We start from the raw sequence: 26,664 nt of genomic DNA on the forward strand, positions 1-26,664 counted from the left end.
TGTGTACAGAACTAGGGCCCTGAAAGGGGAAACCACCATAGTCCTACCGTATCAGTCCGCAAAGCGGGAAAGCATGGGTGGGGCTGTAAGCAATCTGCAGCTAGATAGAGTCTCTACCAGCTAATGCATTACCAAAGGTAAGTAACTTGTTCATCTAATAAAGACTTCTAGTCGCTGATTCCTTATCTTTGAATTAGATACCCAAGCCATGCCATCCTGGCAATGGATTGTGGACTCACATCCTAGACTAAGAAGTCTTGCAGGACAGAACGGGCTAATGGCCTGTCCCTGTGAACTTGCCCATCATGGCAGTAATGTTTCGCAAACATGTGCAAAGAAGCCCACGTCGCTGCCTGACAGATGTTTTGGACTGAGACACCCCGAGCCAAGGCCGTAGTCGCAGCATTACCCTTGGTGGAATGGGCTCTTAACCTTCAGGGGGCTACTTCTTTGCCAAGGCATAACAGATTGTGATGCAGTGAATGACCCAGCGAGAGATGGTCCTTTTCTGCACTGCCCTTCCCTTCTTTGCTCCCATGTACCCCAAAAAGAGTTGGACATTCATCCGGAACTCCTGTAAGCGGTCAAGGTAGAACAACAATGCTCTTTTTGGGTCCAGCCAGTGGAGACTCTCCTCTTCCGTAGAAGGATGTAGAGTAGCAAAGAAGGTGGGCAAAGTGATGGGCTGACCCAGATGGAATGGGGTCACTACCTTTGGCAAAATGGAAGCCCCGGTGCGAAGCACCACCTTGTCCGTAAAGGACTTAAGGTAAGGAGGCGAGCCAGATAGCACCTGAAACTTACTCACCCTCTGGGCAGATGTAGTTGCCAGTAAAAGGCTGTTTTGATGGACAACAGCCGGAGAGGACAATTGTGTAAAGGCTCAAAGGGAAAATACATAAGATAGGTAAGGACCAAATTAAGGTCCCACTTCGGCATAATAAAGGGCGTAGGTAGAAATAAGTGAGCCAACCCTTTTAGAAATCTATGTACAATAGGAGATTTGAAGAGAGGGCTAGTCTGGCAGCCGCAAAAAAGCAGGCAGAGCAGAAAGGTAACCCTTGAGAGTTCCCAAGGCAGAGCCCTGCTTGGCAAGGGTTAGAATTAATAAAAGGACAGTGGAAAGAGAAGCAGAAAGAGGGTTAATAGACCTTTCTGTAGAGCATAACACAAATTTCTGCCAACAGCAGGCGTATACCGTCTTAGTGGAGGGCTTCCTGGCCGCCAAAATAACGTTACTGACTTCGGGAGGAAGAGCAAAAGTTATGAACTGTTTCCATTCAATCTCTATGCATGAAGGTGCAGAGTTGACAGGTTTGGGTGGAGAACCTTCCCCTGCTGCTGTGACAGAAGATCCTCCCGAAGGAGCAGCCTGGACAGAGGATCGATACTCATTCTCAGAATCTCTGGATAACAGACTCTCCTCGCCCAGTCCGGAGCCACAAGAATGACTTGGGCCCAGTTGTTCAGAACCCTGGGCTGGAGTGTTATGAGTGGGAATGCATACAACAAGTCTGAGCTCCACTCGCAACAAAAGGCATGGCCGAGCGATAGCCACCTTGGAAACTCTAGCTCGCAGTACCGCTGACATGGCGCGTTCTCTTCAGAGGCGAACAAATTTAACCAATGTCGTCCCCACTGCTGAAAGAGACCTCGTGCAACCTCCAATTGAAGATGCCACTTGTGATCTGCTAGGCATTCATGGCTGAGTTTGTCTGCCCTGGCGTTCAGAGAACCTGCCTCGTATTGAACCAACAGGGCCTCTCGACAAAGGGTGCATGACCCAACTCTGCCCTTGTTTCAGTACCACATGGTGGTGGTGTTCTCTGTGAACACCTGCACTAACTTTCCCTTGACAGAGGGAAGAAATGCTTTCAATGCCAACCTAATCATTCAAAGCTCCAATAATCTTATGCGGAGCCCCGACTCCGATCCAGTGTCCCTTGATCTCCACCTCTCTCAGAGGGGTGCCCCATCCCAGAAGTGATGCATCTGTCATGACTGTGAGTTCTGGTTGGGGAAGGGAGAGAGGTCTGCTGTAAGCCCAATCACGGGTTGTTAACCACCACTGCAGATCCTTTGCAGTTCCTTCGGAGATCTGAACCACGTTGGTGGGATTTTCCCAATGCTATGCCCATTGGAACTTCAAGTCCCACTGCAGAGCCCGCATATGCCATCTGGCGTGTCTCACAAACAGGATGCAAGAGGCCCTGAGGCCCAACAGCCTCAGAGTTAGCCTCACTGAAATCCAAGATAGAGCCGAAAATATCATAATCATAGCCTGAATATCCTGGACTCGCTGCTCAGGAGGATAGGCCCGAAACTGCACTGTATCCAGAACAGCTCTGAGGAAAGGAATTGTCTGAAAGGAGTCAGGTGTGACTTTGCACGTTTATAGAGAACCCCAATGAATGCAGAAGGTTTGCTGTAGTCTGAAGGTGGCAGACAACTGCCTGGGGCAAGGTCGCCTTCAACAGCCAGTCGTAGAGGCAGGAGAAGACTGACACCCCTAATCTACGCAGATGAGCTGCGACCACTGCCATCACATTGGTGAACACCCGAGGGCCACTGGTAAGGCCAAAGAGGAGCACAGCAAACTGAAAGTGCTCATGGCCTACCTTGACCCGCAGGTAACTTCTGTGGCCTGGCAGGATGGAAATGTGGAAATACGATTCCTGCGTGTCCAATGCTACCATCCAGTCGTCCTGGTCTAGCGCAGACAAAACCTAAGCCAGAGTAAGCATTTTGAATGTCTCCTTTTTGAGGAAGAGATGAACGGCCCGAAAATCTAAAATGGGCCGTAGCACCTTGTTCTTCTTCAGAATCAGTAAGTAGCAGGAATAACAGCCACTACCTACTTCTGAAACCGGGACCCTTTCTATAGCTCCCTTGGCCAAGAGAACTGTGACCTCCTCTTAGAGCAACTTTAAATATGTCAGCCATTCTGGATTTGGCAGAATGAGAGGTGGAAAGGAAAGGCAGAGAATAGCCCTCCTGGATGATCTGCAAGACCCACTTTTCCGATGGTATGGATTTCCAGTGGGGAAGATGATGACAAATTCTCCCACCAACTGGAGTAGTGTGGTCCTGCAGTATCAGCCTAGGAGTGCCTGGAGGCTGCAGCTGTTGGGGGCAATGTGGCCGATGACTTCTGGTCTCCATTGCAAGCTCAGAATGCTCCATGTCCATGTCCTCACACAGTTTGGGCAGTAGGTGAGGGATGGTGGCTAGTATAGTGTTGACACAGATGGAAGCCCCTTCCGTTGCCACGAAAGGGGCGAAAGGAAGACTGGCCACCGGAAGTAGAGGAGAGGCCCATGGATCTGGCCGTTGCTCGAGAGTCCTTGAACCTGACCAGGGATGAGTCTGCCTTTTCCCAAAAAGGTGGTTTTCATCAAAGGGCATGTCCATCAAATTGGCTTGGACATCACCTGAGAAGCCAGTTGTACGATGCCAGGCATGGCACCTCACGGCCACGTAGTTGAAATCGGCCTACCCTGCGAATCAGTTGTATCTAGGCAACACCGTATGGTGAATTTTGCTGCATCCCTCCCATACTTGACAGCTAGGGGAGAGCACAGCGCAGGCCTGCTCCAGGACTTGTGGAAGCACCATCTCCCAAAGTGAATGGGAGAAATGGCTCAATAAACACATGGTATTCACCGATCGCAATGCCAGGCTGGAGAAAGAAAACAACTTCTTCCCAAATGCATCTAACCTCTTGGTTTCCCTGTCCAGAGGGGGTGGAAGGGAATGTGCCTTGGGACGTAGAGGCCTGCACTGCCAGACTCTCTGGGGTGGGATGGTGGTTGAGAAACTTAGAGTCGCCCAGTGCTGGGTGATTGCAGCTTGCAACCGTCCAATTCACAGGAGCCCCTGTGCCAGGTTTGGACACCTTTCCCAGAAAGACATCCTTGCTTCATTAAAGGGCAACAAAGGTTCTGAAGTTGAAGCCCAAGGTTGAAGCACCTCAGTCAGGAGATTAATCCTGACCTGCGCTGAGGGCAGCTCCAGTTTAAGGACCTTGGCCGCCCTCTTAACCACCATGGCATAGGATGCCCCCTCCTCCGTAGCCACTGTTGTCGGAGAAAACATGCCAGTATCTGGAGGTCTGGAACTGATAACTGACCACATCTGCTGGTCATAGCAGCCCAGAACAGTCAGGGAACTACCAGCACAAACAGTGATAGAAGATATCGTAGAAAACCTCTTGCCGATTTTGTCTAAACTGCGCCCTTCTTTGTCTGGTACCAGGTGTGATGGTGCACTCCTTAGTTATGAGTAGTTCAAAAGATAATTTATTAGGATATCCAATCATAAAAGATTTTCAATTTTAAAAGGTAATCGTAAAGCAATCCGAATCTGGACCGATGGCTTCACTCGCGCTTAGAGTCAGTACTCTCCAAGCCGTAGACCGGGAGGGGACGTTTGGTCAGGTACCGGTTTGGTTGTTTCCAACCTGATTGCTTTACGATTACCTTTTAAAATTGAAAATCTTTTATGATTGGATATCCTAATAAATTATCTTTTGGACTACTCATAACTAAGGAGTGCACCATCACACCTGGTACCTCGTAGAGTTCAGAGAATAATTGAGCACCCTCGATTATTACATTGCCATTCACTGACAGCTTGTATGCCACCGTTGTTGTTATCAAGCAATCATACTGTTATACATATCGACCAGGACAGACGGTCTTTCAGGTCGTGTTGTTGGCCCTGAGGAGTCGCAGTTATCTGTTCCTACGCGACGAAACACGTGTCGGCTGGCTTTTGGGAACCATTAAACCTACACCTGATTCCTTCATATACAGTTCTGAACTGCAATTGTCTTATTCTTGCTCTATTATTGTTTGTTATTGCAATTTGCCTACTGGATGGTTATATTACAATTGTGTGTGCGAGGGCTCTGCAGTTTATATCATTCTAGGAGTAGCTGGTGGAAGGTTAGGCGCTGGTGTAATTGGAGAAACAGGTTGTGGAGGTGCCACTGGGTGTTCCTCAGGAGGTTAAGGAAATGGTTTTGTGAACCTAGGATCTATGCAAGTGCATTTCATATTGTCTGGGTGGAAGATCAGGATGACATTTGAAGTGCTGGAAATGCCTGTTTGTCATTTTTGTTATCGTTGACGGTGGCATCACCGGCATCATCATCAGAGCGAAGTGAGTATCATGTTTAGATACCGTTGTAGATATTGTGCCCCTTATAGATGGAATTGTCGTCATTGACTGGACAGTCATCAACAGGACCATTGTCAACGAAGTAATCATCAACATCGTCAATGGAACCATCAATGAGGTCATCGGTGGCGGGATCATCGATGGAGCCATTGCAGATGGTGGTAGCATCAATGAGGTCAATGGTAAGAGTGTGGACGGGACCTTTGTTGATGCTGCAACTTTTGTGGACAAGATGGGAGCGGCTATGGAGGCTGTCATCATCGTTTTGCCCGTCAACGGTCATGATGAGGATACAGTTGTGACAGTCGATGTCAACGATCTTGCTGTCGACCGTAACGGTGCAGTTGATGGGTCTGATGAGGAGTCATGAGAGAGATCACTATCCCTAGTAAAAGGCATAGATGGCACAGTTAAGGCTGTCCCTGAGAAGAGTTGTTTTTGTTTCTCCTTTTTCTTGGAGTCTTTAGCCTGACGGAAAGTCTTTAGGGATTTCCTGCTCTCCTCATAAGTCCCTTCATGAGACCTTTCTCTCTTGTGAGACCTAGAAGAACTTTTACTGTCATCCTCAGAAGATGTTCTCTAAGTTATTGCTTTTTGAGGTCACAAGAGAAGCGTCCCCTCCCGGTCCTTCAATTTTTTGAGCAAAAAGTGTGACAAATTTTACACTCTTTTTCCTTGTGTTGGGAGTACAGGCAGTAAAGGCAATCCTTATGTGGGTCATCCACATGCAACCTTTATTTCCCACAGTTCTTGCAGGGGTGGAAAAATATGTTTTTGTCACACACGGTAGCAGTAGAAATAGCTTTAAATACCTTGAAGAAAAAACTGAGCAGAGCTCAGGGAGAATCCCTTCACACATGACGTGCGATGAAAATCTGAGGGACTGGGCTTCTCTCGGGAGTGTTCTAGAGGATGCTAGCACCTGATTGGTCATAGTTCAAGTTTGGCCCTTTTCTACAAAAAGGACATAGATAAGCTAATAAACTGATATCCTAGTGCCATTATAGCCTATGATAGTAATACATACTGCTTTACTATGGTACTGTGGAATTTCGACGACCGGGAATGAATCACGCATGTGAAACTATGAAAGATCCAATATTGGATAACAAGATTTCCATTCAATAAACAGAGAGTTTAGCATAATACCACTATGTGCAACCCATTAAAAGAAAAGTGTTGAAGGAGCATTATCGATCTGAAATAGTCCTAAACGAAACAATTGGAGTTGGGTTAATTTGATTCAAATACTCCTGAAAAAATTAATAAGCCCTGTTTTCCGGAATTGGTTATTTCACGGGTGGGTTACGATTTGCTAAAATGCAGACTAGAGGTCCCTGCACTGATGAGCACATCTTTCATAAATGATGGATAGAGGCCTAATTTGATCAAATGCAGTAGCATGTTCTGAAAGTTGATAAATGCAGCTAATATTAGACATACTTGGCTAACATAGCACTACTGTTCAGTGGTAGGGGACATCTACACAATAATTGGAAACAGACATCCTGTGAGGTCAGGAAGTTTAATGGTAAAGTACTTCAATCTGTCCATCAGGATTCAATTTTATAACAATAATAATTAGCAACTTAGAATGAACTTTCTCCATAAACCTGATCAATGATCTAAGCTCCAAACTGGAATTCTGGTGTTTTGATTATCTTTATATTAATGTTTTAAAATGACTGCCTGAAAATGATTGATGATTTTTTTTATTTGAAATATTTTTATATGAACTGGAATGACTAAGCTAAGCAACAAATACTCACAAGCAAAAGAGAAAAAGAAGGTGGGTTTCATGTGGGAGTAAGAGAAAATTTATCAGGTGAGATGTATGTGCCTGGTATCTTTGTAGCTGTAATTTTAAACTGCTTTAGTGGGGAACAGTCTATGGAAGAGAGACATAACTGGATTTTAGTAAATCCTTTAACAGAGCTTTTACTATGCTACTGTGAACAGAATACATTTTCTAAAACCGTTCTTTTGGATACGAGGTTTGATTTTCTTTTAATATGCAACCAATATGAGGTTGTTTCCTGAGTTGTGGCTGTAGTGATGAAAGTCCAGACTTAAGCCTAAAGAAGTTGCTTGTGAAGAAAGAGAGGATGTGGTACTCTATGGTGACAAGATATAATGTGTGGCTAGGATAGAGAAATACAGGATAAAAAAACCTGCTTTCATGAGGTTTTATGTGAAATAAAACAATACCATACATTTCTCCACCGGTTCAAGAATTTGTTTTGATTTTCTAAGAAGATATATCAGCAGGAGGAGCAATCTTCAGGCAGATTTGAGTGTTGTTTATGTAATGATTACATGATAACATACCTCGAAGATGTAGCTTAGGTCTATTGCTCTTTGCAGGCCGGATGACTGTCGTTAGACTGAGTAACGTAAGTGCACCAGATTCAAAACAGGTGTTATAGTATATTAACTTTCACCCATATTGGATCTCTTTATTTCTTGACGAAGGTAGATGAAAGACTTTTATTAAGAATATACCAACTACCTGAAGGATCTCAGTAAGCACTGACACAGTTTGAGCAACTCTCTTCTGAGGGTCCTAAAAGCGTGGTCAACCCTCATATCGTCCCCCAATTACATATTGCTTTTAAACTCTGCTATGCACTACAGCAGAGTCCATTAATATCATATTTATTTATCACTACAGACCTCCACTGAGGTGTAAGATCAACATTTTTTTTAAAACACAGAGCAACATAGTAATCCTGTTAGGTATGTAAAAGAACTTTGCCATAGAATTAGGGTAGAGCCATGTAAATTCTCTCCACGAGATACTAGTATGTATACGAACCCTAGGATTAACCCACACCCAATGGAGAGAGTTGAAGTATTTTTTAATGGGCAAATTACATTCTTACTCCTGGAAATAGTTTTTGTGGTACTTTATCCAGTACTAAGTGGCTTTTACTTATATCTATGTTGCAGGTTTTGCGAAAATACGTGGAGTAGTTTTTGGTACTCAAGCGATTCCACTAGGCCATTGAAAGGCAACCAATATTTTACAAAAGCAATCTAATGACTAGGAAATAACGAATGCGGATTTTGGGAATTAGTATAGTAAAATAATGTGCATTGAATAAAAATGTCATCAGGGGCACACTCACATAAGGAAATGGAAAGTGAAAGAAACCAGGACATTATTTTACAAGATTGATAAATTATGCTTAACTGCAAATATGACAGACCAGATTTACTTTGGCTGGATTGCCAGGTAGAAAAGCAGTCAAATTATGGTGACTATGATGATGCACAGAGGTAAGTTTCTAGTGCAGAGGATTTTGCAAACAGAATGGAGTTCATCCATGCTGGAACAGAGTGCAAACAGTCTGGTTCCTAGTTCAGCCCATATTCTTAGAATGGTACTGGGTTTCAACCCAGCTAATCTCTCAGTTTTTGTTCCAGTGTAGGGTGCCGACACGGACACGTGCTGCCGCAAAAAGACGCAGCAGACAGCAGCGGCTGCTACAGAATGAGGGTGTTGGGGTGGGGGGAACACAGGAGGGGGAATAAAAACAAATGAAAACACTTATCTGGGTATAGCTGGCCACCACCTCTTCTTCATCCTCTTCTCTTCTCCAACAGTAGGAAGCACACAGCCTCCCAGAATACTTTCTAAGTGCGCATGACAGTTTGACCGGCTATCTTGGGCTGGCCAAACAGTCATGCGTACTTAGCATGTTCTCCACCAGGCTGTGTTGCACAGGTTGGGTGGAGAACATGCACAACCTCCCAGCCCCTGTCTGAGCGCTGAACAATGACGTTCAGACCAATCACAATGCTGATGTAACGCAGCGCTGTGATTGGCTAGGGGATTTTTGGAGGCTGTGTACTTCCTGTGTCCAGATAAGAGAAGAAGCGGCAGCCAGCTGTACCCAAATAAGTGCTTTAAACATTTTTTTGCCCACTCTCGGAGTCCCCCAACCTCCCACAGCACCGACCTGTTCAGTAGCAGCTGCTTCTGGCTGATAGAAAGTTGGCCAAGAAGAAATGCGTTACTTACCTGTAACTGCAGTTATCCAGTATTGGTGTCTTTCATAGATTCACATGCCTGAATCATTCCCCGTCGTCAGGATGGGACTCCCCGGTACATAAATAAAGTAATGTCCTATAGACATATAGAGAATAGTAGGCCTAAAGGCCTCACATTAGTAACATATCCATGTCTTTTGTAAAAAGGACCAAACTTTAGAAAAGAGCCAATCAGCTGGCACCTCCCTCTAGAACCCTCCTGTCAGGAGCCTCAGTCCCTCAGATTTTTGTACGCACTAAGCTAAGTAGGCGTGTTACTGAGAGAATTAGGTGAGTCCTTCCAGGGGAGGCGGGAGGGTTGCATGTAAATCTATGAAAGACACCAATACTGGATAACTGCAGTTACAGGTAAGTAACACATTTTTTATCCAGTATTATGGTTGTCTTTCATAGATTCACATGTCTGAATCAGAGTAGCAAGCAATGCAGAGAGCACATTTCGGAAGGTACAGTATATACAAGTCATTAGATAATAACATATCAAACGACTAGTAACAGCCAATAGACGCCAACAACAAGTATCAGTAAAGAAATGTGCATACAAGAGAAGGATGGAGGGATGAAAGAAGGCTCACCTCAGTGAAATAGATGGCGTAGTACTGCTTGTCCCACCGCTGCATCGTTCATAAGCTCCGTGTCCAGGCAGTAATGCCTAGTGAAGGTATGTGGCGACTTCCATGTTGCCGCTCTGCAAATGTCAATGACCGCCCTGCAAAGAGTGCCATAGAAGTGGGCATATCCCTCGTGGAGTGGGCTTGCACCTTAGAGTGTAGTGGCTGTCCTTCTTGTTCATGACAGAAAGAGATGGCTGCAGAAATCCAGAGTGAGATGCTCTGTTTAGTAAGTGGGAGACCCTTCCTAGGTCTACTGTAAGCTACAAATAGCTGATTTGACTTCCTGAACGCTTTTGTTTTGTCGATGTAAAATTTTAAGGAATGCAATAATCTCTCTGCTGCTGTACTGGGATTTGGGAAGAAGGAACGCAAAACCACAGGCTCATTAAGGTGGAAATCCGACGGCATTTTTGGGATAAACTTCGGATTGGTCCTCAGGATCACTCTGTCATTTTTAAATTGCAGAAAAGGATCCTGAATTGAAAATGCCTGCAGTTCACTCACCCTCCTTGCAGAGGTGTGCCCAAGAAGGAGCGCTGTCTTCCAAGAGATGTGTTTCAGGTCAGCTCTGTGTACTGGCTCGAATGGATGCTTCATGAGCTGATTAAGAACTACATTCAGATGCCAGGTAGGTGGCAACATCCTTACTGGAGGGAAAGACCTGTATAATCCCTTTAAAAATTGCTTGATCAACCTGTTTGACCAGAGGGAAGGACCCGCTGAAGTTCTTTTATAACGGGATATTGCAGCCAAGTGGACTTTAATGGAAGAGTGGGCTAGGCCCGACTTTGCCAGGTGTAACAGGTAAGGTAAAACTTGTTCCGGTGAGGAAAAGAAAGGGTGTATCCCTTGATCTGTACACCAAACACAAAACCTCTTCCATTTCAGGGAATACGTTTTGGTGCTGCTATCCGCTCGTGCTCTGGTCAGGATGTCTCTACAGTCCTGCGGAATATTCAAATTTCGAAACTCTCGGAACTCAGGAGCCAGGTGGCTAACTTGAGAGATTTTAGATCCGGATGTTGAACTTGCCGGTTGTTCATTGTGAGCAGAGACGGACACTGCTTCAGATGGATCTGCGGTTTCAGGGATAGACAGTGGAGTTCTGTGAACCAATGTTGTCTTGGCCAAGTTGGGGCTATAAGAATGAGAGTACAAGGCTCCACCTTCATCTTCCTGAGGACTATGGGAAGCATCGGGAATGGCGGAAAGGCGTACGCAAAGACGTTGCGCCATGCGATGGGAAATGTATTCCCTAGAGACCCTGACTGGGGATGCCTACTTGCGAAGTGTGGGCATTTGGCGTTGATCCTTGTAGCAAAGAGATCGATCTGTAGCGTGCCCCATCTGGAGAAGATTTGGTTGAGGATCTTCTGATCTAGCTCCCACCCGTGAGATGATGTTTTCTGCCTGCTCAACGAGTTGGCGAGTACATTGTCCATGCCTGGGACATATTCCGCCCGTAGTGCTACATTGTTCGTTATTAACCAGTTCCAGATTTTGTGCGACTCGCGAGAGAGTGTCAGCGAGCGCGTCCTTCCCTGCTTGTTGAGGTAGTGCATTGTCGTAGTGTTGTCTGTCCTGACGAGCACCAGGGAGTTTTTGATCCTTGGTAGGAAAGACTGCAGGGCCAGGAAGACCTCTCTCAGTTCGAGCAGATTGATATGGAGTCTTTTCTCTGCAGCTGACCATTTTCCGCTTATCTGCATCTCCTGTAGGAAGGTTCCCCAACCTTTTAAGGAGGAGTCTGTTGTGATAACATGAGGAGCCGCTGGAAGCAGGAATGTCAATCCTTGAGACAGGTTTCGTGGTGACATCCACCATCGCAAAGCTTTGACCATCTGAGAAGTCACCTTTATGCGGTCGTCGAATGACACCATGCATTGGACCCACTGCCTTGAGAGTGCCTCCTGCAGAGGACGCATCCATAGACGGCAGTGAGGGATTAAAAGAATACATGACGACATCATCCCCAAAAGGGATTTAAAAAGGCGGACCGTCAACACTCTTTTCGAGGCTACTCCAGACGCTAGTGCTAGGAGTTTGTTTTTCCTCTCCTGAGATGGGAACGCTTTTGCAGAACGTGTGTACAAGGTTGCACCCAGGAAGTTGATGGTCTGAGAAGGTTGTAGGGCTGATTTCACCTGGTTAAGCGTAAGACCCAGGCAATTGAAGAGACTTTGACAGGCGTTGGAAGACCTGGACGCGTCTTCGAAGGATGGTGCCTTGATCAGCCAGTCGTCCAGATATGGAAAGACTTGATGACGGCGCTTTCTGAGATATACCGCCACTGGGGATAGACATTTTGTGAAGATGCGGGGCACAGACTTGAGTCCAAAGGGCAGGACGCAGAACTGGAAATGCCTACCCGCTACTGCAAATCTCAAGTACTTTTTGTGATTCTTGTGAATTGGTATATGGAAGTAAGCTTCCTGTAAGTCTAGTGACGCCATGAAATCTCCCTCTTCCAGAAGATGTAAGACTTCCTGGATCGTTACAATGCGAAACGACCATTGGACGAGGTGGAGTTTGTGGAGGGGTGCGTTTGAATTCCATAGAATGGCCGAATTGTATTAATTGAAGGTCCCAACGGTCCGTAGTAATTATCTTCCAATTTTGCAGAAAATGGGTAATTTTTCCTCCAATTTTTAATAAGTGAGATGAGGTCTGTACTGGCTGAATAAACAAGTCATTGTATGCGTCCGTTGTTTCTCCTTTGTCCTTTACCCCGAAAGGAGGACTTTCCATACGAGGATTGTTGGCCTTGTTGCTGCTGGCATTGCTGGTACTGTGGCCTACTCTGGTTGGAAGAGTAGTGGGCCTGTATTGAAAACCTCCTTTGTAGGAAGATTGACCTCTTCCTCTGTTTCCCCGAAAGGACTGATTTTTAAATTGGAGTGTGCCCAAGGCTCTTGCAGTGTCTGTGTCCTTTTTTATATTTTGTAGAGCTTCGTCAATTTTGGAGCCAAATAATAGTTGGCCGTCATATGGCATATCCAAAATCTTTGTCTGCACCTCAGGACGGAATGAGGTTGCTTTTAGCAATTCGTGGCACCTCAAAACCGCTGCTCCAGCCAGTTGGCGGAACCCTGTCATAGCGACGTCCATTGCACAGTCTATAATCTCCGATGCTGATGTTTCACCCTCCAGTAGTATTTTCTTTACATCCTCTTTGGACACGTCAGGTAACTCGAACAGGTATGGGGCTATATCTGCCCACAATTATCTAATGTAATGCCCAAGAAGCGCTAGGGCATTTGCTGCCTTGACGGTCATAGCCGACATTGAGGAAAACTGTTTCCCAATGTTGTCCAACTTTCTTCCGTCTTTATCAGGCGGAGCCGATAAAGGAGATGAATTTCTGGAGTTCTTTTGGGCCACCTGCGTCACCACCGAATCCGGTTTAGGATTACCTGTCAGACAGGCCGGTGCCGTATTTGGAGCTTTGTACTTTTTGTCCAATCGAGGGATCACTGGCGAAACAGAGGCGGGATTCTGCATAACCTGAACCCCCTATGTCCAAAGATACTCAATAATAGGAATTGACCCCGTTGATTTGTTGAGAGGTTCCTTGAAATCATACAGGAAACAGTCCTGTTCCTGGGAATCCATAGTAATTTGGAAGCGCTTAGCGGCCCTTTCCACCACATTATGGAAACCGCCAATGTCAACCGGTGGAGAATCCGAGGTTGCGGGCACTGGAGATGCTGGCGAAGGTATGCCGTAGTCCTCCCAGTCCTCATGACAGATTGATCGTCCTGCAATTCACCTTCTTCTTGTTGGTCTTCTTTCTGTTCCTCCTCTTCTTCTTCACCAGAAGATTGAGGACGTGGCAAATCCACCCGTTCCTTTTGAATGGTTAAGGGCGGGGGTTGCGGTCTTGGAGATGGAGCTGCCGTGGAAGTTGGAGGAGCCGGAGATTCTGGGAACTTCTGCTTGTAATCTTGGATGAGGTATCGCAGATCTGTAACTAGGGATGCTGGAAGACAGACTATAGGTGTAGGTGGTGGATGAACTACCTCTTCCTGAGCATCCTCCTCATCTGAGCTCTGGCATTTGACATTTAGTTCTGAGGGGCTAGTTGCCAACTGGAACATATCCCCGTCATCAGAATCCTCATCTTGAAGGAGACGTGCTGGTGGCAACAGTTGCACACGGCTAGGAGAAGTAAACACCGGCGTCAGCGTCGTTCTCGTGATCTTTAGACGCACAGAAGCTGTTTGGAAGCCAGAATCAATCACCATCGAAGGGCCCGTCGATGGTGAGATCGTTGACGGAGTTGTGTCGACAGTTGCCATGAAGCTGTCGTCGACGGTATAGATGTTCCCGCCGTCGACGGTGCCTTTGTCGACGGTGCCTGCGGTAGAAAATCTGAGGGACTGAGGCTCCTGCCAGGAGGGTTCTAGGGGAAGGTGACAGCTGATTGGCTCTTTTCTAGAGTTTGGTCTTTTTTACAAAAGGACATGGATATGTTACTAATGTGAGGCCTTTAGGCCTACTATTCTCTATATGTCTATAGGACATTACTTTATTTATGTACCGGGGACTTCCATTCCGACGACGGGGAATGATTCAGGCATGTGAATCTATGAAAGACACCCATAATACTGGATAATTATGAAAGTACTGGGGTTGTGGGGTGTTTGTGTGACATGATACAAATGCAAAGGACATCATGTTTCTCACCTCATATAAAACAAGCATTTGCAATGCAATAAGGCTCACATTCATATGAGTTTGAGCTACTGGCATTGTAAATGACAATGCCTTTTATTTATGTTTTGGGTTTTAAAACATAAATAAAAGGCATTGTCATTTACAATACTAGTAGCTTAAACTCTTGAAAATGCAAGACCTAATGCATTGCAATAAAGGGCCTTCTCGACCTCTTTTTAGGTTTAAATATCAGAGGATGAAACCAGCCTGCGACGTCTTCAAAGAAGTGATAAATAGTGCAGTGAAGAAGATGTGTAAGTGTTGTAAATTACATGGACACAAAGTGTGAAATGAGAGTTACATATGATACGAGCTATAAACATGAATAAAGCGCTCCAACACTTTTCGCTCTCAGGTGGAAGAGCGGGAGGGGGGACTATTTCCTGCCCTCTCAGTAATTTGAGTGTGCAGTGTGTCATTGCTATCTTTGGCCTAATGGCAGGCATGGAGGGAGGCAGGGATGGTCTCGGCTGCAGCTCCAGCCTCGTATAGTGCCCCTGCTATTACTAGCGAGCGGGAGGCGCTGAGGTGGTGGTATTGGTATTGGTGGTGGTGGTGGTCTTGGTATTGGTGGTGGTATTGGCATTAGTGGTATTGATAGTGGTGGTGGTGGCATTGGTGTGGTGGTATTGGTGGTGTTGGTATTGGTGGCGCCTGTATTGGTGGTGCTGGTATTGGTGGTGGTGGTGGTATAGTTGGTGGTGGTACTGGTATTGGTGGTATAGGTGGTGGTGGTATTTGTAGTATTAGTGGTGATGGTTATATTGGTGGTGGCGGTGGTATTGGTGGTGGGGTATTGGTGGTGGTCGTATTGGTGTTGGTGGTATTGGTGGTGATTGTATTGGTGGTGGTGGTGTTGGTGATATTGGTGGTATTGGTGGTGGTATTGGTGATGGTGGTATTGGTGACAGTGGTATTGGTGGTGGTGGTATAGGTAGAGGTGGTGGTGGTATTGGAGGAGGTGGTGGTAGTGGTGGTATTGGTGGTGGTACTGGTGATGGTGGTATTGGTGGTGGTGGTGGTATTGGTATTGGTGGTGGTGGTATTGGTGGTGGTGGTAGTGGTGGTATTGGTGATATTGATGGTGGTGGTAGTGGTGGCGGTATTTGTGGTGGTGGGTGTGGTATTGGTGTTGGTTTTGATGGTGGTGGTATTGGTGGTGATGGTATTGGTGGAGGTGGTATTGGTGGTGGTGGTATTGGTGGTGGCATTGGTATTGGTGGCGGTGGTACTGGTATTGGTGATGTGGTAATGGTGGTGGTATTGGTGGTGGTAGTGGTGGTGGTATTGGTGGTGGTGGTATTGGTGGTGGTAATTGTGGTGGTGGGGTGGTATTGGTATTGGTGGTGGTATTGGCAGAGGTATTGGTGGTGGTGATATTGCTATTGGTGGTGGTTGTGTGTCGGTGGTGGTGGTATTGGTGGTGGTGGTGGTATTGGTGGTGGTGGTATTGGCGGTGGCGGTATTGGTGGAGGTGGTATTGATGTTACAACACATACATTTACAATGCATGCCTTTACAACGCAGTTTTTACATCGCAACATCCTTTACAACGCGTTCTTTTACATCGCATGCCATTATATTGCATTTTCAGAAACTACCTTTACAACGCATTCCATTACAACGCATTATACCTTTTTTTAATAATTACTATTCTAACTCCAATTAGTGCAACAGTAGGGTAAGTGTTGGATACTGTAGGGGTACAAATTACCATTCTAACTCCAGTGAGTGCAACAGTAGGGTAAGTTTCGGATAGTGTAAGGGTAATATTCGTTGTAATGGTATGCGTTGTAATGACTTGCGATGTAATGCCTGCATTGTAGTGAAATGCGTTGTAATTACATGCATTGTAGTGATATGCAATGTGACGGCTGCGTTGTAATGACATGCGATGTAAAGGATGTTGCGATGTAATGACTGCTATGTAAAGGTTGTTTCACTATTGGTGGTGGTGTTTTTGGTGGTGTTGGCAGTTGAGGGATTGATGGGAATTGGTATTGGTGGTGGTGGTATTGGTGGTTGTGGTGGTATTGGTGTGGTGGTGTTGGTATTGGTAGTGGTGGTGGTATTGGTGGTGGTGGTGGTACTGGTAGTGACGTTAGTGGTGGTGGTATTGGTGGCAGTGTTGGTATTGGTGGTGGTGGTATTAGTGGTGGTTTTGGATGGTCTCGGCTGCAGCTCCAGCCTCGTATATTGCCCCTGCTATTACTAGTGAGCGAGAGGCGCTAAGGTGGTGGTATTGGTGGTCGTGGTGGCATTAGTGGTAGTGATGGTGGTGGTGGTGGCGGTATTGATGGTGCTGGTATTGGTGGTGCCGGTATTGGTGGTGCTGGTATTGGTGGTGCTGGTATTGGAGGTGGTATTGGTGGTGGTGGTACTAGTATTGGTGGTATTGGTGGTGGTATTAGCGGTGGTGGTTGTATTGGTGGTGGTATTGGTGGTGGTATTAGTATTGGTGGTGGTATTGGTGTTGGTATTAATGGTGGTATTGGTGGTGGGGGTGGTATTGGTGGCGGTGGTATTGGTGGAGGTGGTGGTGATATTGGTGGAGGTGGTAGTGGTGGTGGTCGCATTGGTGGTGGTGGTAGTGGTGGTCATAGTGGTATTGGTGGTATTAGTGGTGGTGGTATTGGTGGTAGTGGTGGTGGTGATATTGGTGATGGTAATTTTGGTGGTATTGGTGGTGGTGGTGGTATTGATGGTAGTGGTATTGGTGGTGGTGGTATTGGTGGTGTTGGTAGTGGTGGACTTGGTGGTATTGGTGTTGGTGGTATTGCTGGTGGTGGTTTTGGCAGTGGTATTGGTGATGGTGGTGGTATTGGTGGTGGTGGTATTGGTAGTGATGATGGTGGTATTGGTGGTGGTGGTTTTGGTGGTGGTGGTGGTATAGGTGGTGGTGGTGCTGGTATTGGTGGTTTTGGTGGTGGGGTATTGGTGGTGGTATTGGTAGGGGTATTGGTAGGGGAATTGGTATTGGTGGTGGTGGTATTGGTGTGGTGGTGGTATTGGTGATGGTGGTGGTGGTGGTATTGGTGGTGGTACTGGTAGTGGTGGTGGTGGTGGTGGTACTGGTAGTGGTGTTGGTGGTACTGGTGGCAGTGCTGGTGGTATTGGTGGTTGTATTGATGGTGGTATAATTGGTGGTGGTAGTGGTGGTATTGGTGGTGGTGGAGGTGTTGGTATTGGTGGTGGTGGTATTGGTGGTGGTGGCGGTATTGGTGGTACTAGTGGTGTTGAATGTGGTGGTATTGGAGGTGGTGGTGGCATAGGTGGTGGAATTGGTGGTTGTGGTGGTGGTATTGCTGGTGGTGTGTGTATTGGTGGTGGTGTTGTTGTTAATAAAACAGGCTTTTGAAAACAAACATTGTTCACTTGACTTAATTTACTCATCATTTCTAAATCCATTTAACTTGTGAGGGAGGGCGTTGAAACACACATAAGATTATGCCGGGTTATAATGATTTAAAGTAGGCTCCCGAGTTACAGTGCGGCCGTGCTGCTTGAAAAAAACACACAAGCGGTTTCAGCTGAAGCAGCGCAAGTCCGGACTGCAGTAAGAGAAAATCAATAAAGTAAATAGTGCTTACTTACTAAATATGGGGGCTTTTGGGGTGAAGAAGAAAGCTGAAACCTTTAGATTAAAGTCATTGTTTATTTTGTAGTTAACCCCTGACGAAGAGCGAAGATGACGCTCGAAATGCATTGGGAATTAATAATGCTACTGAGGATGTAACATGTATCGGTCCTGCTGTCTTGAAAAGGCCTGCATGGGTATACCTTCAGCATCAGACTTGTTATACATTGAAAAGATTTCATGTGATGAAATGGATTGAAACTTCAAAGACATTGGAATATATTGAATAAAAAGACGTAAACGAATAAGAAGTGTGGCAAATGGTTCTTGCCAAGCAACAGTGCTTCTGGAGGGAGCGATTGGGTTCTCAAATAACAGGATTTTCATATTCACGCGGTCGTAGGGCGGACCGCGATTCCAGGATGCACGCATTTTGAGGGAATTGAGCATATCAAGAATGAGAAATACAGGTGTGCACTTCATACCATTGACTCACAAAATAAAATTGACCATGTTCTGAGTGTGTGGGTGGGGTGAAAGTGTGTTGTGTGGGTTGAGGGCAGGGATGTCACAGGTGAATTTTAATTTTGACATACCAAGAGCGTTAAAAATTAAATCCTGAAACGCGAACAGGGGCAGAAGTCTACATGCAACGGAGGCGGGGGCTCCTTTGCTCAGAAACGGTACCCACCGGCTCCCTGAACAGCTCTCATTTCAGAGAGGTTTTTGTTTCCATACCTCAGATTCCTGCCTAAAGCTCTTTGTAAAGCTTTGCTCTGGCATTTGGGAAGCTGTGCCTGAAGTCAATTCTCTGTCCTCTACGCACATCCTTCCGACCCTTGAAATGATGTAGCGCCCCACAAATGTCACCATGTCGCTGTGTTGTGGCATCCCCGGCACTCCGAGGAGCGGAGAGAAGGAACACCTTGCCCGGGAGCCTCCTGTCTTCATTTTCCTTTCCTTTCTGCGCTTAAGACGTTTAAACAAATACATATTTACAATGCCATAGGTCTCGCATTTAAATGCAAGACCTATAGCATTGGAAGCAAATGACCACCATAGTCCCTGCTTCTAAAGTGAATATGGGCAAGGAGCGCCGAATGTAAGTGAAGCACGTCGTTGTGCCTAATGTAGGAAAAGGTCAATAAAGAAAAGAACTTACACGCACAACCAGGTAAAGGGGCCAGTAACCATGGGAGGATATAAATGATGACATGGGCGTACTAAGGAGGGACTAACAAGCCTATTAAGGAATCAAACAGCAGCATTTATGAAGGACAAAGACACAAGCCATAAAAAAATATATGGGCGGGGCTTCTCCTCCATACTCTACCTACAACAGCTTGAGCGCTGGCTCAGGCTCGACCGAAAAAAAAGATTGACTATGCAAGGATGCAAATGTGTGTCTTGCAGGATATATGCAGCTACTTACTTTATTTTATGTCACTTACACAAGGAGTTTTCTAACAAATGCATCATCGAATACAATCCATTGAGCTGAAGAATACACTCAGTGATTTGCAGGAGGCACATTAACTCTATAAACAATTTTTTGATGATTAAAACCTCTAGCCAGAGATTACTCCCAGACCGCTAGAGCAGTGCATTTCCATCTGAGCTATTTGCCAGTATTATACCCAAGATTTGTAAGTCACAAAGGTATCTCCACAGAGGCTGCTTTAACCATGTAAGTGCTTGTAAAATCCTGGTAGATGGTCATCAATAATGAAAGTCAGAGTCTTTATTTTTACATTATTCTTTATTGCCAATTTCTTTAGCAGCAGAGATTTTTTTAAATAAAGCATATAGATTGGCAAACCATTAGTGAGCAGTCTTTCCATCTGCTCCAATTATTCAACAGCTCATGACACCACTTTTCCTCACGGAATCCACTTTCTGCTGCCATGTGGCATCAAACTCCCCAAATTGCTGTGTTCAGGAATTTTTTTTCTTATAAAGTAAAATGAAGACATGCACTAGGATCTTCAGGCACAGCAGAGATTAATTCATGTACAAAGCACAACTGATAACAGATTTATAAATGTTTGAAAAGTGATGTGAAGTAAATTGGAAAATGTTTTTATTATTGTGCAAAGAACTTTATAAGTCTTCAAAATTCAAATACTCCCTAAATAGTACGTTTACAGAATGGAAATTACCTGCCATTTTGTAAATTGTGAATTCATCCCGGAGACTGATTTTCATCGGACTGTATTCACCAACTGTTTCAGTCTTTGGTAGAGTAACCTGATGGAGTAAAATTAGAAAAAATATAACTCCACAAGCAATGTCAGCAGCTATAATTAAAATAATCTATCTACTAAAAATCAACACGTATGCTGCACATAGCAATGACAAACTATATTTCACACAGTTTATAATTCTAAATAAAAACGTTAGCATCAAAAGACCTTCCTCACTTTGTGGTGTAGTTAGGGTAACCAGAATTAGGAACTCCTCAGATTTTTCGCCATTAATAACTCTGCGCCCGTTTGATGACTCTCTATAAAACTTTACAAACCTATTCCTTTTTCTATATTGGAGAAGTATGGAACATTTTGCTGTGATTGGTCAATAGGAAGCAAAGATAAAACGGGAGTCCCAAAATGCGTTTCCCATAGACTTTGTACTCGCACGTAGTGGCCAAACACCCAGTGGGATTTCAATGAAATTTGGCAGGATTACACATTATGGTGTACAGATGAACGTTTTGGGTAAAATAGAGAAGTATTTTTAAAGTGGTACAGCATTTCAATTTAGTGATATCTGTTGTCACAGTACTTCCATGAAATCTAGCAGTATTTCGTGGAGGTACCACAGTACATAGTGATGACAAGTCATTATGTGATTGGCAAATGATTGCCTTTACAAAAATTAAAGGCTACGAGGTTGTTTTTAGGTACACTAAATTGACTATAACTATCCCTTTCTCCATGCACTGATTATACCCTTGCATATTATATAACTTATACTATGTGTAGGAAAGTACTACTTTTGACATAGTTACCAGTGGCGGCTCCTCCGCTATGCCAGAAGAGTGTCGCCCCACTACTTGAACTGCAAGCTGAATACAGAAAATAAAATGATAATAGCGTTTTGTATTATTACTTCGTTTTTTTTATTCAGCTTGCAGCTGTAGCCATGGGGAAGGGGCTGGGTTTCCCAAATCACAGGAGGGAGGAGTGGTGGCAGCACCTAAAGTGCGCATGAGGATTTGTCCAGCCGTCTCAGGCCGGCCAAAGCGTCTTGCAGACTCTGCATGTTCTCCATGAAGGCTAGAGAACATGCACAGCCTACCTGCCCCTGTCTGAGCGCCGAACGACGGGCACTCAGACCAATCACAACAATGCCAAGGAAGCATTGTGATTGGTCATGGGATTCTGTGAGGCTGTGTTCTTCCTGGGAAGAAGGACGAAGGAAGTAGAGGCGGCGGCCAGCAGGCAGCAGTATATGTAAGTGTTTTTAAATATTTTAATATTTCCCACCCCTCCCTCCATTCCCCCCGCCCCACCACCCCTGTTCGGTAGCAGCCAATACGGATAGTTGCCCCCACTTTTTTGCCTGACCCTGATCGCAACTTTGACTGAATGTGCACTGGGTTCTTGCTAATCAGGTTCCCAGTGCTTTTGTTCTTTTTCAAAACTGAACTTCTTTGTGTACCTACTTGGGGCCAGAGGCATTCTAGGGGAAGGTGAGGAACCAAAGAAGTTATGGAGAGAATTGTAATATTCTCATTTTTGGGTCAGAGTCGGCCGGCTCCAGAGTAGGCTGGAAATCATGGGGTGTACTCTTGCACTGAGTTTTCAGCTGAAGACTGGAGGCAGGCCTCAAGTGAAAGAAGTCAGTTTACGCAGTAACTTCGACCGCCTGCATAGAGACTTCCCTCTAGATGTGTGTAGTATATAGGGAATAGTGTGCTGAAGATATTGTGATGCAAAAGGGTTAACTAGCTTAGTCAGCATTGATGAGTGAAAAAGCATGAAGAAAACCCTTGTACCATGCATAGCTAACAGAGAATCTTGTGATGCTTGTTTTGCTATTTCTACTAGACAAAATTAAATGTGCTGCTGATGTGCCTTATTTATGGCACCAGGCTGTGTTGGGCTTGGGATGTCTGTTTTCGACATTCCATTGACACAGCTATCTGCCTAGAAACTCTGTTTATATTACACTGGGGCAGCCAGGTGAATCGTGGGAGGGACATACTGTTGCGGATGTACTGACCCAGAGAGGGCCTGGGAGTATGATTGATGAGTACTAGAGAGAGCAAAGTTGTAAATACTGATAACAGTGCAGAACATGCGATAAGGGTATTGAATGTGGTGTAAGTCACATTTTAAAATATAAAAAAGGGGGTTTCCCTTGCCTCAGTGAAGCTCACAGACTGAGTTGTGCAGAGCTGCCCTCAGTCCAAAGCTGCTCTGCCCCAGTTATGCAGTTATGATGTTCTACAAACAAAACAAAGGTATAGTTATGGGTACCTCATTTGTACCCAGGTATGCAAACTTGATGATGGGGTACTGGGAGGCAAAATGTGTTTGGTCTGAAAAGAACAACGAAATAATGGAGAAAGTGGTCCTTTGGTGCGTTATACTGAAAATCTGTTTCTAATATGGGAAGATGGAACTGAGGAGCTTGAATGCTTTTTTACAATTGCTCAATTAAAATTCTCTGAAATTAAGACTTGCATTCACTATCAGCAAGTATACAATCGAGGACTTAGGCATTCGAGTACACATTGAAAATGGAAAGATCTGTATAATGTTGTTCCGAAAACCAACTGTGTTTAACAGAATTTTGGCTGCCAAAAGTGCACATCCTAAGGTTCTGAAATTGAGCGCGCCATAAGGAGATTTCTTGGGAGCCCAAAGGAATTTCTTCACTAATCACTGAAATGCATATAAGATTCAGACGGCGTAGCTATCCGATTACTGTTCAAAATGTTGCCAAAGCTAGAGCAAAGAGACAAAAAAAAGAAAATTAGCTTGTTCCAAAAACATCTGGAAAAATTTGAGACTAATGAGGTTTTCTGTAATTGCATTTAAGGAATCGCAAATTGTGCGTTTCCTTAAATGCAACGTAAGAAGCACCAAAAAAGTGCAATTTGGCCTTAAGGAATCACAAATTACCACCAACTTCGAGTCGGTGGTAATTTGCGATTTCTTTGAAAAATGCCCTTTTTTGCATTTTTCAAAGTGCAATGTGAAGCACATACATGCCCTTAGGGCATGTATGTGCGCCACATGTGCACCCATGCTTATTTCAGGGGTGCATCAGGGTGTCCTTTTGACACAGCGATACAAAAGGGGATGATGGACGGAGTGTTTGAGCAAATCAAACACTCACCCCCAGTCAACTGATCTGGGTTTAATCCATCACCATTCTTTAGCCCACTCAGCCACCCCATTTCAGACATGGCTATATGCAAATCAGTCTGACCCTGTGCCTCATGGGAACAGTCCAGCCCGAACTGCCAAGCCATGTCTTTCATGGACCGGAAACAAGCATCCTGGGACCGGTTTCGGATTCATAATCCTCATCAGCCAGGCTATCTTGAATCCAGTGGCCAAGTGAGCAAGGGACTCACGTCTGAGCATACCCTGCCACACTTAGGGCGAACAAAGCGATACAAAAGGGGATGATGGACGGAGTGTTTGAGCAAATCAAACACTCACCCCCAGTCAACTGATCTGGGTTTAATCCATCACCATTCTTTAGCCCACTCAGCCACCCCATATGATCAGACGTGAGTCCTGTGCTCTCCATGCCACTGGAATCAAGCTATCCAGGCTGATGAGGGCTGAAAGCCTGACACCGGTCCTTGGATGCTTTTTTCCAGTCCAGGGAGGACCTGGCTTGGCAGTTCGGGCTGGACTGTTCCCATGGGGCACAGGGTCAAGACTGATTTGCATATAGCTGGGTTCAAACTGGAAAGGCATGGTGGTGGAAAATTAGTACGGTCTGGTAAACATTATCTGCGCCATCTTGCCTTTTTTCCCTGATGCCACACTTTTTTGTCGTGCGCACCCGCCATTTTAGGTGCCTCGATCAGAACAACCCTTTTTGCATGCCACTGGCCCCCGGCATAGCCCTCCTCCCTCACAAAGCCCGCACTCTGACAAACCCCCGCTCGCACATGCCTTGGGTCATAAACCCCTCTTCAGCGCAGCTCTGCCTCAGAACCCCATCCTGTCCCCAGCGCGACACCTCCCTTCCTTCCTTTTATGGTCCCAGGCCCTTTTTTGATACAAAACCCCTTTTCCTGTGTGCCCGTTTGTCTTCCTCGTTCCCAGGCCGACACCTAGCTCTGCCGATACTGTTTATTGCCCCTCCCCGTACAGTAGAAAGCTTCCCTCATCAAAGGACCCTCGAGTTGATCAATGCCCCCACCCTATGAGATCTGATCAAACCCCCACATTCCGTGAACCGGCGGAATGTCCAGCTGCGCGATAATCATCACCTGTCGTGACCGGGGTGGGGACTTCTGCTGTATATGTGTGTGGGAACGGGCTTGGAGCGGGGATTCCGAGAATGTCTTTCCGTACATCAAAGCATTGCCATGAATATGTTATATGTAATAAAGCAATAAAGCTGTGTATAAGAGGCCAGGCCTCAGAGATGCGGTTAGAGCACCTCAGAACGATACCTGCTGTTTGAACTGATGTGTTCTCCTCCGGAGAGAATAAACCTTGTTTCCTGCCTTCCCGTCTCCAGCGCCTGCCTCTTCATTGATTAATAATTCGTGGGTTAAAGAGGCGATACCGCCGGGCAAATATCGATTGTCCCTTGACCTTAGATTTAACAATTGGCGTCCCAAGTGTGGGGCCCATCAGCGACTCGTGGATCCAGTGGGAGAGGTCCTGACGACAGAGTGAACGACTGCAACGATCGGGAGAGCTCTTGCCCAATAGACCCTCGTCTGGCAGCCGATCATCCGAACTTCACTGGTTCCGAACAGACCTCTCCCGAGTGATCTACGGTCCTGACTGGGAACCATCAGGAGTGCTGCGAGGAATACAAAGAAAAGAGGACGATCGGGCGCTGGATTCGGAAGACAAGAAACTGTCCATACGGTCCGGGTAAGGTCGTGTAGACACGACGAATCACGAAATAATTGTTTAATTGTTCAGAAAATACTAGTATTACTCTTTGTTGACCTATTTGGAGATTCACTGTCTGCACACGAAGAAACAGTAGGCTCTTTCTCTTTGCAAACAGTGAAGGATAGGTAACGCAGCCGTCGCGCCTATCTTTCTCCCCCACTGAATCGATAATTTATTAACGGCCACTGATTAACTGTTTTTGACCCCGAGCTACTGTTCGCGGATTGTTTTCTGGAGATTCTCTGTCTACAAACAGGAAAGAACAGGTTCCCCTTTGCAGATAGTGAAAGGGTAGAGGACGCAGATCTTTTGCGAATCTACTTATTCTTCCCACTGGTCCTCTTTTTGTTCATTTGATATTGGTTCATGAGGTATTCACTGCCTGCAAACAACGTAGAATAGAAATATTCTGTCTAGTCTTTGCGCACAGTGATAAGATAGGCAGTGCTGACTTTTTGTCCCTCGTTGTTGAGCTGTCATGTCTGTCTTCTCCCCACTGGTCGATAGCTGGTTCAGCCCGGACCGTTTATTAGAGGTGGATCATCTAGCTCCGCTGGAAGGCACCCCTAATAAAGACATGTTCATAAACTATGGATTAGTTACCATAGCCTATAGTAAACTGTGGCACAGGTATACCAAAGAAAATCAAGAGAAACAGTGGCCACTGATAGGATCCTTCGATCTTGATAAAATAGAAACGTTAGAAATAGCCCTTCGTGATAATAAGACAACGCCTATTATGCTCGACTGCCTCGGTATGTGGCGCAAAGAGGCAATGCAACGAAAGAATAGAGACGAGGACAGAGCAGGTAAAGGAACATATCGACAGGACGACCCCAGAACACAACGTCCCGAAAGTAATCCCCCGACACTACGCACAGGACGGCCAGACTTAGGGCAAAACCAATGTGCTTTTTGTAGATATGCCGGGCACTGGAAAGCCCAATGCCCGACTCTACTGAACGTGAGTAGGAGCAGAAGACCGACAGGAATAACAGGCCGGCAGAAAGGGAAAAGGCGCGAGACAAAGATGAATCAGACTGACTTGAACAGGCCAGATAGAACCACCACGTTCGATTACGCCCGATGGCACAGATTTCGCCAAGCCGATTTCAGCGACATGTTCGAGTCCTCATAGATCAAACAACGATAAGACGGGAAAACCCAGTGTAGCTCTAAATTGACAGACGACAAACCCCGAAGAAAACAAAAAGAATAATGTACACACATGATCAAGCATCCTTACGTTTAGCCAAGTAGGGAAAGGTTTAGGGTATTTCGAGGTAAGGGTTACACAAGTATCCTTCGCTGAGAGGACTAGGGATATTGCCAATGTCTGAAAACCTACTACCTCCTTTCTCCCGTATCCTTATAGGCATATAACTAAAGCCTGCCCCATTGCTCTAACAAAAGGTATGCG

The 26,664-nt window shown here is 45.6% G+C and overlaps 1 protein-coding gene across 1 annotated transcript in view; it reads right to left on the reverse strand.

The window, feature by feature from the left end:
• The window catches only part of DNAI3 (dynein axonemal intermediate chain 3), a 1,062,540-nt gene that overhangs the window by 383,511 nt on the left and 652,365 nt on the right, over window positions 1-26,664 (reverse strand). The window contains exon 16 of the mRNA XM_078645562.1: window positions 20,301-20,388. Within this exon, the coding sequence (XP_078501688.1) occupies window positions 20,301-20,388 (88 nt within the window). The remainder of the gene's footprint in view (window positions 1-20,300; window positions 20,389-26,664) is intronic.

Source organism: Lissotriton helveticus, chromosome 1_1, assembly GCF_964261635.1.
Source record: "Lissotriton helveticus chromosome 1_1, aLisHel1.1, whole genome shotgun sequence".
NCBI classification, from domain to species: domain Eukaryota; kingdom Metazoa; phylum Chordata; class Amphibia; order Caudata; family Salamandridae; genus Lissotriton; species Lissotriton helveticus.